This window comes from Rhinichthys klamathensis, unplaced genomic scaffold (assembly GCF_029890125.1).
Source record: "Rhinichthys klamathensis goyatoka isolate OS25496 unplaced genomic scaffold, OSU_Roscu_1.1 h1tg000035l_1, whole genome shotgun sequence".
In the NCBI taxonomy this organism is placed as follows: Eukaryota; Metazoa; Chordata; class Actinopteri; order Cypriniformes; family Leuciscidae; genus Rhinichthys; species Rhinichthys klamathensis.
The window spans coordinates 4,154,522-4,171,468 of NW_026606583.1; the positions used below are offsets into that span (position 1 = coordinate 4,154,522).

Genomic DNA, 16,947 nt, shown 5'->3' on the forward strand with positions numbered 1-16,947 from the left:
CCACAGTGCTGGCAATGAAACATTACCATGCTTGTGTGTTATCTGTTGAGAAGAGGGGAGGGCAGATGTTTACAGAGCATTATCACCAGCTGATATGAGTCAGACCCTTCATAATACTGACACCTCAAGCTAAATCTTGTTTGTAGGACATCCTGAACTTCTGAACACAACATGCAATGAAAACAGCAGCTATTTGCAGACATATTACTTTGAAAGATGCTTTTATTGTAAGAAAAAGGCATATAAATTTTGGTACCTTTAAAAAAAAAAGAGCCACAACTGATTAAAAAGAACATTTGAGGTGTCTGACCTAGCCGTGCAGCATCAAAACAAGCAGGGTGAATTCTGAATGCCACGAGTTAAGGCACTTTCAATAATGCCAAAAGATATATGGTGAGCACATAATATCCATTTTGAAAAGTAAAGATAATTGAAGACAACTAAAATAGCTTACGGTAAAGAAAAAAATGCAAAAGGAATGGTTTTACTCTGACAATAAATCTCTACAAATATCACAAAAATATTACCACTGTATATTTATTTATACATAAATATTTACCCCTGGTCCTACAATAAATAAGATTACATAATTGGTTTTCCAGCACAGCACTTTGTGTTCAAGCTAGTATAGACCACAGGCAGTCATTCTTTAAATGAGTCAAGGAGAGTTATGAATATGATTGGTGAAAATGATGGAAGAAAAGTACGTCTGGTATCAATTTTAGAGCCGATTATTTACCTTCATAAACAATCCCGATCTTGCCCACATTTTATCTGGGGAAACTGTGACTTGACAGCCCTTCCACTAGAGAAGTACAGTGTGTATTTGAGTAAAAATCCTGCCCTCTAGTGGTGCACAAACTGCATTGAGTCCGATTCAATATTTCAGTAGATTCCCGTTGTCTAAAAAAATAGAATTAATTAATACACAGGAACAAATAAATAACACAATATTAACGTTCTAGTAACTAACCAACAAAAACTTGTGATTAACAAATTAATTAATAGCGTTCGGTTGAATGAGGTAGTTTAGTATACACTATTACCACTGTATATTTATATCAATTACTACTATTTTTTCATACCTCCCAGAGGATTACTAAGAACTACCTACACAGGTTCATATGTGAATAATGCATAATTCATTCTAAAGTGAGGATCATGGTAACCCACTAGTAATGACTCCAGTATTACCAAATCCTTCAGTATGAATTATTAATTATTTGTAACAGTATTCTGAAGTGAAAAGCAGGATAACTCTGTAATAATTGACTAAAGTCTTTTGATTCATTACTAGTGGGTTACCATGATCTTCACTTTAGAATTAATTATACATTATTTACATTAATTATGAACCTGTATGTAGTTCATTCCTCTGTGACGTATGAAAAAAATTGTAGTTATTGATTAGCTATAGTGAACCACATTCAACTGAGCGCTATACTTACTAATTCGTTAATCAGAGTTTCCTGTTAGTTAATAACAGTTACTAGTTAATATTGTGTTACTCACTTGTTTCTGTGTAGTTATTCATTAATGATGAAACAGTATTTTAAAGTAAAAGTTTCCCATTCTACAAATACAAAATATCCAGTCTAGAAACCTTTTATTAGAAGATTCGGATTAAAGATTTAATAGATAGTTCACCCAAAAATTGTCCGTTCCCATTGACTTCCATTGTATTTTTTGTCCATATAATGAAAGTCAATGGAAACCGAAACCATTGGACCGTTGTTGCCAACATTCTTCAAATTATCAGCTTCTGTGTTCCACAGAAGAAAGTAAAGAAGTTTTATTTTTGGATGGATTATCGCTTTTAAAGGAGTATACATAAAAAAGGACAACATGGCAATGAATTTAATCATATCTAAAAATCAATCTGTATCCACTATACAGAACTTTTTTTAAGTATGTGACATTGGTGTGCTTCTGTTCCAAATGTATCTTACACACAACTATGTCATACGATTAAAAGTAAATGCAAACTAAAATCCTGATTGAGATGCATCTTAGAAACATTATCAATACTCAGCCCAGATCATAGTCCTGTCTCTACTTATGATTCTATTTTGAAGACCCCAGACACAAAACTGCAAATGCTGTGTGTGCAATCGGTCAAACATAAAACAGCACAGAAAAAAAAAATATATATATATATGAAGGGCTCATTTATGAAAAATTGGTGCCAGTCTGAGTCCATATCTGAGGCCAAATATGAACTCCAGTCTTTATGATTAGAGTCATGGGTTGCGGCGGGGAGCTGGGACGCCCCCAGTGGCACCGCAGGACAGAAGCATGGGCGAAGGCAACTTGGTGTCACAGAGCTGGGCTAGGCGTCTTCCAATCTCCTCTTCGATCCAACCCTCAGGCTGACGAATCGCACGGGACGCTCCAGGGCGGGGCATGTTACGAGTTTCAGTTTTAGAAATCAGTGTCCCAGCCGGAATTGTCATCTGGGGGAGGGTCCTCGTTGTCCTCAGGAAAGCTATCAAAGTTACTGGTGTCAGTCGGGCTTGCAACCTAACAGGAACGTGAGTGGAGGAAATGGGATGTTAGACGCACAAATGTTGAGCAGTAATGTGAATGTCAAACACATAAGATTCTGCATTGTTTATGCATTATTCAGTGTCTGAAATATCAAAAAGAAATATTAAAAGTATTTCATTTATAAATCAATTAATCAATCAATTTGTAGTAATTTTACAGTTGCACTATACAATAAAAATATTATTATATTATATATTATTTATACTTAAAGATTTTTCACAGTAAAATATTATAATAGTATTATTATTCTTAATTTGTATTAATTCAATAATAATAATAATTATTTTTAGTATCATTATTACAGTATATTTTTGGCCAAATTGTGCAGCCCTACAAACACGTAAAGCAAATCTGGAGGTTTTTTAGCTGTATTTCATGGCGAAATTAAAATCTGTTTTAATGGTGTTAATTCTTCTCACAGTATTTACTATATTACTATATATTTACAAAATGTACGACGTAAATGTTTTGTCACGAAGGTTTTGGTGACTGTTGAATTTATTTAAATTGCAGTTCTGTTAATTCGATCTTCCTATCATTTAAATTCAAATGTACACTTATGAATTAAAAAGGAGCTTTTTATGTGGATTTTGCTCAACCCTCTGGAGATGTGGATGTGGAATACTCACATCAGGAATAATTGGAGGTACGAGAGTTCCTTTGCGCAGGCCTTCCCAGTTAAAGCCTTCAAACCATCTATGATGGAACAGATAGAATAAAGATCCTGCGTAGTGTGGTGTTCCAGTTGAATGACACATATCATTCTTATAAATGTAAACATTTCAATTTAATAGAATAGATTTAGATTTAAATGTCAAAAAATGTTGACCCCATGAACAGCATAAGACAAAATATATAGTTTGTATACAGTATATTGACAATACATATTAATTCATTGACTAATGATTTTATAAATGTGTCAGTACTTTTCTAGACCTGAAAACCACAATTTTCAAATGGCCACTCACTTGTGTTTTTGGATATCTTTGACTCCATTTTTCAAGTTTCCTAGCCTCTCAGACGGATTGTCCCTGGGGGAAACAATATTTGGAGGGAAAAAAGTGATTAATTTATGGACCTGATTTTGTCTAAAATTGCCTTTGCCAAACCCAGATACACTATTCCAAACTAAGGATTTGTTTTAACCGTGAGGTATAAATGTGTGATAGAGGTTAACAGCTTTGGAGCAGCAGAACATTTCAAGTTAATTTAAAACTCAACTGAAATAGAGTATTAATGTGTCAATAACTGTCAATAAATCAGCACAGATTGAACCTAAGGGGTTTTCAAATGTACCCACCTGCATAGTTTTTTAATTAGATTGCCTGCATTTTTGGTGATCTTCTTTGGAAATTCTATCATGTCGATTCCTCTTAAAATTATATTATATGTCTTCATTGGATCTGGTCCTGAGAATGGTGGGCTGAACAACAAATACACATCGGATTTGACCAAATTAGAATGAGTAAACTTAAACACACAAAGCTTAACTTGATTGAAACCAGTTTTCAAACACAGTAATAGGAAACATGATTTACCTTCCAGTCAAGAGTTCATACATAAGAATTCCCAATGACCAGTAGTCTGCTGAGATGTCATGGCCTTTATTAAGAATGATCTCTGGGGCTACATACTCCGGCGTTCCACAGAAAGTCCATGTTTTTTTCCCAAATCCAATCTTTTTAGCAAAGCCAAAGTCCACCTACAAGAGACGAATGGACATAAAAATGACAGCTTTTAGTACATGTCTGTTAGCCTGGTTAAAACCAGAGCATTCTCAGTTGTAACTGAGTTATGGTCTGGCAAAGTGTCATAGACAAATCATTTCCAGAGGGGCGTCACCAACGGACGTCGCGGATAGACCCAGAACCAATCAGAGCGATGAAGGAGATGACGTATGCAGATGCAGAAACATCTCCGAGTGTTGTTCTTTGCTCGATTTTTGACAAAAGGGAAATGTTCAATTCGCTTAAAACAGACGCGATAGCTGATTCGAACGAGTGATGTTCGACGGCGGCATCCATCTTTGTAATGTAGGCTACAAAATCTGCTTCAAAATCACAGCGCTGTCGTCATCGTGTAAAGCCCGCCCCAACGTTTCTGATTGGTGCCGCGATTTCGACGGATTGGAAATGGGCTTGAATGAGCTCTTTGCCAGACTAACTTTCAGAGCAAATCTAAATTTGCCGGAAGTTGTCTGGGTTTTCCCAGGCTACATGTCTGTTAAACTATAAAAAAAAAAGGCTGGGTTGTTTCAACTCATGTTTGGGTCAAATATAAACAAACTCAACTGTTTTAAACACAACGGTTGGATTTGTCCATATTTGACCCAAACATGGGTTGAAAACAACCCACCATTTTTTAGTGTAGCTTTGAATTTCCTAGTGTACTAAAAAGTTGATAAGAAAAAGATATAAGCATTTAAAAGTATTTCTGATTTTGGGTAAATGGACCAAAATTATTGATGACTCATCTTGCACTCAGAGGCGTATACAATTTGTTGTCCAATCAGATGCTCACTAGAAAGAGAAGTCCCTCCCCCTGATACCACTTGACACTAAGGCCAGTCTTTAAAATTCACCAGCCTCACAATGTGTCATCTCATTAAAAATGATCTTGAAATGTATACTCACAAGCTTAGCATATCCTCTATGATCCAGAATGAGATTTTCTGGCTTTAAATCTCGGTAGATTATTCCCTTGGAATGCAGGTAAGCAAATGCTTCGACCACACAGGCTGTATAAAACCGTGTAGTTGAGTCTTCAAATGATCCTCTATGAATAGAGAAAAAAAACTGATGTTTTACTGGGTTTCTATTGTTTAGAGTGATTAGCACCTGCCACCATCACAAAAAGCAATTTGGCTACCTGTCTCTAAGAATGGTCCAAAGCTCTCCTCCAAGACAGGCTTCCATCAACATGTACAGATATTTGCTGTCTTTGAAAGTTCTGTACAACCTGAGGGAACACAACCACACAATTTTGTCAATCAATTTTTATTTTTGCCTTGGTATTTTTAGGATATGCCTTCCAATGATGCTCTCAGGAGGTTTTAGCACCTACCTTACAATGAAGTCTGAATGAGCCTCCTGCATGATCTGTTTCTCAGAGCGGATGTGCTCCTGTTGCCGCGTATCCACGATGTGACGCTTTTTCAGAATCTTCATTGCAAATGTTTTGGTCTCTTCACTCTTGAGCTGTACCTGTGGACACCAATGGCACACACAAAGAAAAAATGAGCACAGAAAAGGTGTTAATAAGCAAATTGCCTATGGAAACAAGACATAAAAACAAGTGCTAGTGTTAATTTAGCACTTGAATCATGGTCTATTAATGTGTAAAGGGTCTTTGAAATAGACTGACTGAGAGAAGGAATTCTTCACATTGCGTCTTCATGAAGGCATTTGCATGTTCATTCGATCCTGTAGCTATCTAGCAAACGGATAGCACTACAAGCATATATAACTCCCTGGCGAAAGGCCACTTGTTTTTAATATGTTGCCGCATTGCCAGAAATAGGCGCGTGGAAAGGGGAATCCTCTTCCCGGACCTCTGGGCTTTCCTTTACAACAGAGTCTGATCCGCAATGCGGATTTCTTCCCTCTTCTCTATGTCGACGTTTCCGTCATTTTCTTCCCCCTAACATAAATGGTCATGCAGGAAACGTCACACACTAATGATTTGTATTGGAACATCTATCTATCTATCTATCTATCTATCTATCTATCTATCTATCTATCTATCTATCTATCTATCTATCTATCTATCTATCTATCTATCTATCTATCTATCTATCTATCTATCTATCTAACAAACTAGTCTTCTTGAACTTTGTGTGGCAGAAATTCAGATGTCTACCCTATGAGCTCTGTTGTGGAAAGTTACCCTGAATAGAGCTAGAGCATTCCCAGGCCTGATCTGTCCTTTAGCACCGTAGATCATTTGAGAGCTGCTCATATTTCCTGCGATGTAGATTAGTAAAATGTATTTGTATTATCAGTTAACATCATTTTTTGTTTTTGGGGTGTTGCTTACCATAAGCAGAGTACCATAAAGCAACTAAACCATATGCATTCACTGTTTTCTTGCTGCAGTCACCTTGTAGTGCTTTATTATAGAGGCTGATGCTTTTTTAAAACCTTTTTTATTTACATGAAAACATCAAACATAAAATACACACATATATAAGGCGGACCATCCTACCAGCTCAACTCTTCCGAATCCTCCAACTCCCAAGGTGTCGATGATGTTGAAGTCCACCAGCTTCAGGTTGGAGAAGAAGGCATTCTCCGCCTCGTATCTGCATTTTTTGAAGTGGAAAAAGGGAAACTTCTTAGAGGTTTGGATAGAGTAGGTAATAGGGAATGTTGGAGTGGGAATTGGGGCAGGAATGCTGTTTATTCGCTCCCTCTCCTTCCTCTCCTTTACCGGGATAGGAAGTAGCTCACGCATTGTGGCCTCCTTGTGGTTTGACCAAATCAAATACTGTGAAACAGTTAAATGTACAATTCTCAAAACGACCAGCAATATTGCAAAGATGAACTTGCAATATTTTGCTTGCAATATGGAGTATAGTCCTTGCCTCAAGAGCACATATGGCAGAATAATAACAATAGTCTTTGCTCAAAAGTGGAGTTAAGGCGCCATTTCCAGGTTACATTTCGAGATTTGGGATGCAGTGCAATTCGAGTCTGGCGACGGACAAAGCGATCCAGATTGGTGGAGTCTCTCCGCATCAATATCGGTCTGTGAAAGCTCTTCTGGACACAACGTTTGGCTGCAGAAATACCCAAAGTTGTCACTGTCATCAGCAGAGACAGTACTAAAAGTTGAGCAAAGGTCCTCGCTGATTTGCTGAAAATCTCACAAAGCAAGAGATTCTTTCCTTGTGCTCGCCCAGGGACAGTACGCTTGACTGGCGAGACTAATGCTGTCCTTGCGACAAAGTCTCAATCCGTTCCAAAAGTGAGCTTGTTCTCTATGTGAGTGGCAGTCTCTGCTAATACTGCCTTGCCTGATCCAGCTTTATTTTTAGCATGTGAACTTGGCTTATGGTTCACCTAGTCAGAAAAGGTTTCCCCGCTCTACCCCCACACCACCACATCTCTCCTTAAAGTTCAAGTTTAACTTGAGAAGGACACTGGTGCTACATAATAATGAGTCCATTTAGATGCTTTAGCACCGAGAGACTGTGAACCTTCGAGTTAACACATAACAAAATTAGCTCATCTTGGAAATAAGTGTGATAGCTAGGTCTTCTGACCGGAAGAAATCATCTGAAAGACTGGAAAAAATGTATCTTTAGCTAGATGGCATGTCATATGGGACCAAAATCAGGTATCTTTGGTTATTGTACTTCACTACTACACTTAATTGTTTTGAGGAGTTTACTCGAGTACTTTTCAAGCTGAATGCTTGCATTCTTACTCAATTCCAAGGGGAAAAGCTGATTTTTTTTACTCCTTAAAATCATTTTAAAAAAACTGTTGACAATTTGTGAATGGGTTACAGTCCTCGCCCTAAAGAAATATGTTTTTATTTATAACCATCTGTCAAATGTCAAACATCTACAAATCTGACATTGATTTAATTTAATTCTTAATAGGCTTCAGTGTAACTCTCTTGTGTGACCTAGAGATTTACATAGATTTACAAATGTTTACATTACATTTGGTTTTTACCAAGTTTGACAAGGTACCCAGCCTTTAAATTAAAATGATTTTACTCATGTCGCTCCAAACCTGTATGACTTTCTTTCTACTGTGGAACACAAAAGTAGATCATTTGAAGAACATTTTGGTCCAAAGTATCTAGCTATAACCTGATAGTTCAGCCAAAAATGAATTTTGGTCGAAAGAGTTCAAACCAATGGGATTAACTTTCATTGGACCAAAACATTCTTCAAAATATCTACTTTTGTGTTCCACAGAAGAAAGTCATACGGGTTTGGGATGACATGAGGGTGAGTAAAATAATAGGATTTCCCCATACTTTTCACAAATTTAGATGCTACAATGCTAAAAGTCTCAAGGTCAAAGTCTCAGTACAAGCGCAGAAACCCTCATGTCACTTTAGAAGCTGGAAAACACCCTGGAGGACCACCACTGATATCTGACATGGCAAGGACACAGTATCTGCAGTAAGTTTCCATATTTAACTAAGACTCCATGGGCAGTGGGGCAGCTGCCCCCTCCAACCTCTCACGCCAATGAGAGACCACTGCACTTGTCTGCATAAGAAGATTATGCCACATAGGGATTTGGCTGCTTCTGCCAACGTCGAGAGTCATTCTTCTGTAAAGAAGGCAGTATTTTGGTACATCGTCCCACCCACATCAACAAAAGAATGCTTGTAAATCATCTGGTTCCAGTATTCTGGGGAAAATAACGATAATTAAACAAATTAAAATTCTTAGCCCCACATAAACTGCAATTCAAGTCTAGGAGTAAGAGTTCTAATTTGATAAATGAAACTATATTGGTCATGGTTGTGTACTGGGGCACAATATACTAAAGGTAATTGATATAATCAGCAGTTAATAGGATAGTTCACCCTTAAAGAAAATTCTCATAAGACTTTTGTTCACATCTTTGGAACAAAAATGACCCACAAAAACAAACGTCATTGACTTTCGCAAGTTACGCACATACAATGTTTATGTGTGAATGAAAGCCTAAATTAAATCTGTTCATCATTTAAAGTGATTGTTTCTTCAGAAGACTTGGTTTAACTTCTCGATTCATTTTAAAATGTACTTTTTGAAGCTTGAAAATGTTGATTACGAATGAATTGACCAAAAATATTGAAAGATGTGTTCTGAAGATGAACCAAAAGTATCGAGGGCGATGGTGATGACAGAAATACAAGTTTTATGTTAAATGTATGAGAACACAGTGTAACACTGGTTCAACAGAATCACTATAGGCAACTCAAAAGTCATATTAAAAGAGTCTATTAATTGTCATTAACCTTTTTACATCATCTACATTTATTCTTCAAATCAATCATTTTTAAACAAGAGTCTACAATCCAAGGTTGTTTTCCATGGTTATGGTTACAAGCATAACCCCTCAAGTGTTTGAGCTCCATAAGTGGGAAGAGCGGAGTGGGCTGGATTTCAGATAAGCTGTTGACAGGTGATATGTTAGGTGTGAGCTCTGAGAAGAGCTACTGATGACTGACGTCGCACGGTCAACCAGAGAGATTTTCCACTGCCGTAGCTGAGAGCATTGGTTACAGTTTGTAACCCATATGTACTTATGACCCGTTAATGGGACAGTAAACAAGTACAGGGTACTGACTGAGAGGCTTTGATAAGACAGTCTGAAATATCCAAAGCCGATTTATAGTGCTTTACTTGGGTCTTAAACCTCTACTGGAAGAAATCATTTGATATAGACTCCGTTCCAAACCTAGTGCGCTGCCTACTGTTAATGGTAGCATAACTGAAATGGATTTGACAGATTTATAAATTGGTGTACTTAAAGTCTGATAAATTGGAACAACTAATTTTGTACTAAATGCATTTAAGTTGTCCAAAGGCAGTGCTGAAGTTCAACGAAAGTTGTATTAAATATGCTTGTTTGTGTTAAAGTGGAACTCTTCCAAGTACACGTATGTACACTTTAAATATACTCTTGTATTTAAAATTTGAAATGCAGAATTCACTCAGCATCATTTATAAATGTATTTTTGTGACATTACACTTACAATTCAATTGCACTGTACGAGTGTTGAACATACATTCATATTATACTGATAACCAACTTTTAGGGCTTTTAAAACACATTGTAATGGCATTCCAAGTAGGCTTGAAGTGTGCTAATAGCATCATTGCTGTGTGCTTCAAATACAATAAAGTAATCTTTATAAATAATGGCACAGCTTAAGAATTTGCCTTTTTCTGACATTTTACAGACACCCCTCAGTAACTCACGTATCCGGAGAACATCAGTGAGACAGTGGAAACAGATATATGTACACTGAATGTAGGAACAACTACGGACTAGAAGCAAACTACAAGCACACTCGGTTCACCAGTTGCGCCACCACGCAGATATTCACCATGCACAACTGGGGTTACTTTGTGTTCTCTCTATACTGTTACAAGCATACTATAAGCAAACCGTTTTTTCAAACCGGTGAGACGGTCTCGCTTTATGCTGCGTGTTTAAATGTGATGCATGAAATGAAATTATTTTAACCCTTTAAGTGTCACCCCCCCCCCACCCCCCCCCCCCCCCCCCCTTTTTTTAATATACATGAAAATGCACATTTCGAACTTAAATGGTTGTAATTCAAGAATGCTTTGGAATATAGACGTAAGATTGGTCTTGTTTTAAAAAAGACATTTGGCAGATTTTTGTAGAAGTGAAATAAATTAAGAAAGTGAAACAGAAAAAAAATTATAGAAGTTTGAGTTTATGAAAATGTACAATGTAAAAAAATTAATTATTCATATTTTATATAAAATATATATTTTCAAAATCTGGGCGACTCTAAAACTGCAAAAAAAAAGAAGAAAAAAAGCCAAAAATCTGAACAAGTTGTGTTTCAAATTTTAGGTTGATATCTCAAAAAATGAGCTTTCAGTAAGATTTTGTTTGGGCGCAGTACCAAACTTTTTCACTAGATGACAACCAGACTCCATTACTGCCCATATAAGGGCGCCTCAATTTCCATATGTGTTTTGAGTGATATGAACCATTATTTCAACAATTTTCTTACAATTTATGAAGTAGACATCTTATTCAGAAGTAATATGAGAAGTTTGGCAGATTTTGATATGAATTCAACCTCTAAGAAACACAAAAAGAACAAGTATGTGCATTATAGCTTCCTGCCACATCACAAATGGTGAATCTATAATTTTTTTATTTATTTTTAAAAAAAAATCAGACCTTTTTTTCTAAAATAATTGAATGGATGCTATCTTTTGAACTCTTGGCATGAAAACAAACTGAGGTTTCTACCCTTCTTTCATGATTTTTCATGTTCATCACTATTTCAAAATAAAGGTCTAAACACACCTTAGAAGTATGAAAATATTCTTGTTGCAAATTGATAAATTACAGCTCCTCTGTAATTTATTTTGAAAATCAATCACCAAATATGGAAACTAGAGATTTTAAGCTTTCAAATGATATATAGTTTGTCAAGATTAGTTTAGGTGTAGTATAGGATATTACTGTTTTAAAAATGTAATGGATTTGGCCGGTGACACTTAAGGGGTTAAAGGTGCAGTGTGTATTTTTTAGCGACATCTAGCGGTTCGGTTGCGAGTTGCACTAATGGCTCAGCCCACTGCTCACCCCTCTCTTTCGAAAAAGCTACGGTGGCTAAAACGGGACACACATATCGTCGTCTGAGACAGCACAGAATAGTCAGAGTAAGCCAAGAGTGAGTAACATTGTCACTGTTTCTGTACCACAGTCCATTATAAACCACATCATGGATAAAGTTTACGAAGCCATAGTCAGGTGAGGATCAAGGTCTATAGAATATAATAATAGTAATCAGCTGATTGTCTTACAAACGTAACCAGCACATTTCTCCCCACATAGCAAACCCATAATACAGCGAGGGAGAAGAACCACATGAAACTATGCAACTATATATTTTTTCTAACAGGGTGGTAAAAGTTTAGCTGGCTAAATATGAGCTGTTACTGTGGCTGAGCTAGTTAAAGCGTAAAGCCTTGTTTAAACTCGACGCATCCGCATGAGCCCAAAGGTGCGTGCGGCAAAACTGACATGATTGTAACAGCGCGCGCGCCTCCACATCCCCTAGACACCATTTACTACACACAATAGGCTTTTTTTCTCTGATTTTGAAAACTCTTCGCGATCGACTTAAAATGCTTCCAAGATTGACTTGTCGACCGCGATCGACGGGTTGGTGATTCCTGTAACATATTGTTTTATGGTCAATGACAAGAGTACTAATCAGCAGAGGTGGGAGACTTGAGTCATATGACTTGACTCGAGTCAGACTCGAGTCGCAATTTTCTGGACTTGATACTTACTTGACTAGACCTCTGAAAAGACTAGACTTGACTTTAGACTTGCTCCTTGTGACTTTAGACTTGACTCGGACTTGTGCCTATTTCTTGAAATGACTTGTGAAAAAAAAAAAAAAAAAAAATTATTGAGTATTTAATATTCGTCATAAGAGGGAGCGCGGGCGGTAATGCACTCACTCTGTGTGTGCGGGTTGAGGGAGAATAAAACGATTCGCGGGACTCCCGCAAACTAGAAATATCTATGAATAAAACATAAAAACTAATACATTTTTATTCATCTGTTGCAGAAAAGCAATAAGAACAACTAAAACAAAATAGAAACGATTTACAGGCCAGATGTTTCTATTTCTAACATGTTTGCAGCGTTGAGCGATGTAGCCAATCACAGACATATGTGTTGATTTCTAGGAACGCAATGGCCAATCAGAAGCATTTACGATAGACTTCCCTCACCGCTCAAAACGGGCTTTTTGTTCAGTGATGAATTCTGTATGCTGGCAAATCCTTGAATTATAACAAACAAAGTGTATATATTATGAAAGCTTCATTGATAATAACAGAGATGTGTGAGATCGCGATGAACTGATGTCAGCTTTTTAGGAATTAGGGCGCGCAGTCATGCCAAACCATGGACGCAGGAGCTGCTTGCTTTTATGTCTAACAGTGGTTTGTGTGTTAATGCTTTAATAACAAATAATTTATCAGGAGCATTTATGCTCATGTGTATGGTGGCGACACGTAGGCTAACTTAAAAGTATTTGGAGGTAGGCTACAAAAAAAAGTATTTTTGCGGGCGGGAGCGGGACAAAACATAAATGTTGCGGGCGGGGGAAAGTAATAAAGAAAGTAGTTGAGAACGTCAGTTATAACGACCCATGTATTAAATAATAGTCGGGTTTAAATAATTTAAATTATTAGATTTGTTTTCTTAAAATTTCCATATAATATTTTGTGTTATGGGATCAAATCACCTGGATGTTTAGAGTAAGAACATACAAACTTTGGCATACAGTACTAATTTAGAATGCAATATCTTTTTAGTTGTTTTTTTACAAGATGGGAAAAGTTGTATTAATTCTTGTTTACTTGTGTTCATTTAATTTATTTTTATTTTAGAGCATTTAAAGTGCTTCTTAATGCTAATTTATTTATTACACACAAGTTAATTTATTTATTTTTGTAACCCATCAGCCCTCTGTGTCTAAATAAGTAATAAAAGTCCCAGAGTTAAAAAATCTGTAAAACTAGCCTGTGTGCGACTTGGTATGACTTGATGACTAAGTTGCGACTTGACTTGACTTGACAAAGAGTATGACTTGACTTGACTTGACCCTTACAACAGAATGACTTGACTTTAACTTGCAATGTTAAGACTTGGACTTGACTTGAGACTTGCATTTAGTGACTTACTCCCACCTCTGCTAATCAGCTGTCTCACGAACGTAACCAGCACATTTATCCCCACATAGCAAAGCCATAACACAGCGAGGGAGAAGAACTAAGTTACATGAAACAATCCAACTACATATTTACACCACTGACAAGGGAAAAGTCACTCCTCAGTGTTTATGGCTAGCTTCTTCTAGCTTTCTGCTGCTTCTCTTTCAAGGTAGTGACAAAACGCGCTCTGTAGCGCTGTTTGTTTGCTGTCGACTACGGTTGAAACATGACGTCACATTATGTCGACCTTCATAAGCCCCTTTCACACAGAGATTCCGGAAAATACACGGATAAAGTGACCCGGGATTTGACCCGGGTTCGTTTGTTTTTGCTTCATTCACACTGCCAGTGATTAGCCGGAATCAGAGAGCGCGTTCACACACAACCCGTGTATGTTCCGGAAAGACGCGTGACGTTGGATGTGACGGGTCTCTACTTCAGTCCAGTTTGCAGACATTTTTTCGTTCTTTCTTGTATCGATGACTAACGCAAACTTTCTTCTAGAGTAACTGAGCCTCACGATAACTACGTCATTGCAAAGGCTCGTGAATCCTCACTACGACACACCCCTTATACGGCATTGGTTCTGGCTTTTGTTCACACAGCGCGCGTTCCGGGTCTGAACACGGCAATGTTACTAGGTCCCCAACCCGGCATCAATCCCGGGTCGTGTTTGCGTTCACACAGAAGGCACTCTGGCAATTTGCCAGGTTCAAAGCGCTGTGTGAAAGGGGCTATAGAAGGGGGTGCCCGCGGTTATGTAGATATAAATGTCTCATTCTAAGGTAATAAAAACATTACGGTTTATTAAGTAAGTTCTTTATACACCACTGAAAACATAGTTATGGATGTCTTATTGCATTTCTGTTAATAGATACTCAATTTTTACACATTGCACCTTTAATACAATTTAAGTTGGTACTTTTCATGCAGTTAATGTTTCTGAGTTTATTTGAGATTTTAACTTATGTAATTTTTTAGGACTGATCAGGATAAAATTAATAATTCATTTAATAATTCATAATATTTTGACATTTCCACATTTCAAAGACCAACGTGCCATTAAAGTAGCATTAATGGGAAAAGTGTATTAGTACCGTAGGTGCATTGTAGTGTATTAGGAATACACTAAAGTACTAAAAAGTTCTGATCAAGTGCATATTTCTTTCACCATTTTAAACTGGATGTATGTTGTTTTCTTTATTTGTCATAATTACATATCTTTAACTACTTTCTATAAGTATGTAAAGCTGCTTTGCAACCATGCAAAATTGTGAAAAGTGCAATAGAAATACATTTCAATTGAATTAAAGAATACCAGATATTAAAAGTGTGGTTCAATTATTGAAAAGGTAAAAGGTCATAATTATAAAACTTACTTCATTATGATGAATTATTATGAATCATATTTTTTTGCAACTCAAAACACATTTCCTGTAAACTTTTATCAATATTATACCCAACAAGTAGAACTCAAATACAGTTCATTGTATTCTACATTTAATCATAACAGGTAATCAGAGGATTTAAACAAAAACAAATTACTTAAGTAGTACTTAAAGGACAACTCCGGTGCAAAATGAACCTCGGGTGTAATAACACATTGGTACAGACTAAATCGTTCCCTGAGATTTGTTTTCATGATAATCGAATGTAAAGAGTTTTATCTCTAAAAACAGTTAAGCTTATAACGCTAGTATATTGGGCATCAAGTAAGCAAAAAGAGATCGCTAGTTAATACCATTAACAAGGCTCAAATTAGCCCCACACTAACACGGCAGCATAATGAGTGTCCTTACATGCAAACCGAAGCATTGAGAACTTTGTAAGTGTATAGACAGTTTAATAAGAAGATACTTTACACAGACAGTACAGTTAGCGCATACAGACAGCAGCCATCTTGGAAAACAGCCTCGATCAGTCAAACCACGAACACGGTGATACGTGAGCTGAACTGTGACTTGGAATCTCATATGGTCCGTTGTTTCCGGAGGAAAGCACTGAGCGCATAAGAGAAGCACTGAACGCAACAGAGAAAATAAAAAAATAAATATAATTTATCTTATCTTCAATATCTACACGTACTGTTCGCTCACCTTCGTGGTTCGATTGATCGAGGCTGCTTTCCAAGATGGCTGCTGTCTGTATGCGCTAACTGTACTGTCTGTGTAAAGTATCTTCTTATTAAACTGTCTATACACTTACAAAGTTCTCAATGCTTCGGTTTGCATGTAAGGACACTCATTATGCTGCCGTGTTAGTGTGGGGCTAATTTGAGCCTTGTTAATGGTATTAACTAGCGATCTCTTTTTGCTTACTCGATGCCCAATATACTAGCGTTATAAGCTTAACTGTTTTTAGAGATAAAACTCTTTATATTCGATTATCATGAAAACAAATCTCAGGGAACGATTTAGTCTGTACCAATGTGTTATTACACCCGAGGTTCATTTTGCGCCGGAGTTGTCCTTTAAATATTTAACAAATTACATCATTTTATTTGCAAATTGCTCATAGTTACATTTGCGCTGTGGGCAAAAGTTGTGTTTGGAAATTCTGCCCTTACAGCACATGTTAGCAGAAACAAACTAGATGTTTCAGTTCATACCTCACATCTCATTGGTTTGCACAAAAAAGAAAGTCTCATCTAAAAAAAAAAGACATAGCATCAAATAATTTCATAATTCTCAGGTTTGAAATACATGATGAGACTTGTGTCTTTAGCTGCAATGAGCTTCCAGACTCTAAAGGTTTCCTTCTGACAAATGTGCCACATAAACAACACAGACTCTCCATAGTGTGCACTCCAGCGAGTTCAGTTGTTTAGCAAAAGTACAGCAAAATCGATTGTCGGTGAATTCCATTTCACAGCCCGTGAATGTAAGGTGAGGAGAGATTGACTTATCATACATATACAAAAACTGCTCCCTTCACTGAAC

General features: G+C 36.9%; 1 protein-coding gene across 3 annotated transcripts in view; it reads right to left on the reverse strand.

Moving 5' to 3' along the window:
• Positions 1–2,243: 2,243 nt before the first annotated feature.
• Positions 2,244–16,947, reverse strand: part of prkg1b (protein kinase cGMP-dependent 1b) — a 175,240-nt gene continuing 160,536 nt past the window's right edge. For 2 of the 3 annotated variants that reach the window (XM_056245936.1, XM_056245935.1), the window contains exons 10-18: positions 6,751–6,847; positions 5,611–5,750; positions 5,416–5,505; positions 5,181–5,322; positions 4,086–4,249; positions 3,848–3,970; positions 3,516–3,578; positions 3,177–3,243; positions 2,244–2,520 (exon numbers count right to left, since the gene is read on the reverse strand). In XM_056245936.1, the coding sequence (XP_056101911.1) occupies positions 2,422–2,520; positions 3,177–3,243; positions 3,516–3,578; positions 3,848–3,970; positions 4,086–4,249; positions 5,181–5,322; positions 5,416–5,505; positions 5,611–5,750; positions 6,751–6,847 (985 nt within the window). In that variant the 3' untranslated portion in view covers positions 2,244–2,421. Of the gene's footprint in view, positions 2,521–3,176; positions 3,244–3,515; positions 3,579–3,847; positions 3,971–4,085; positions 4,250–5,180; positions 5,323–5,415; positions 5,506–5,610; positions 5,751–5,910; positions 6,109–6,750; positions 6,848–16,947 lie in introns of those variants that run through there. The other variant, XM_056245937.1, reaches the window with a different exon arrangement.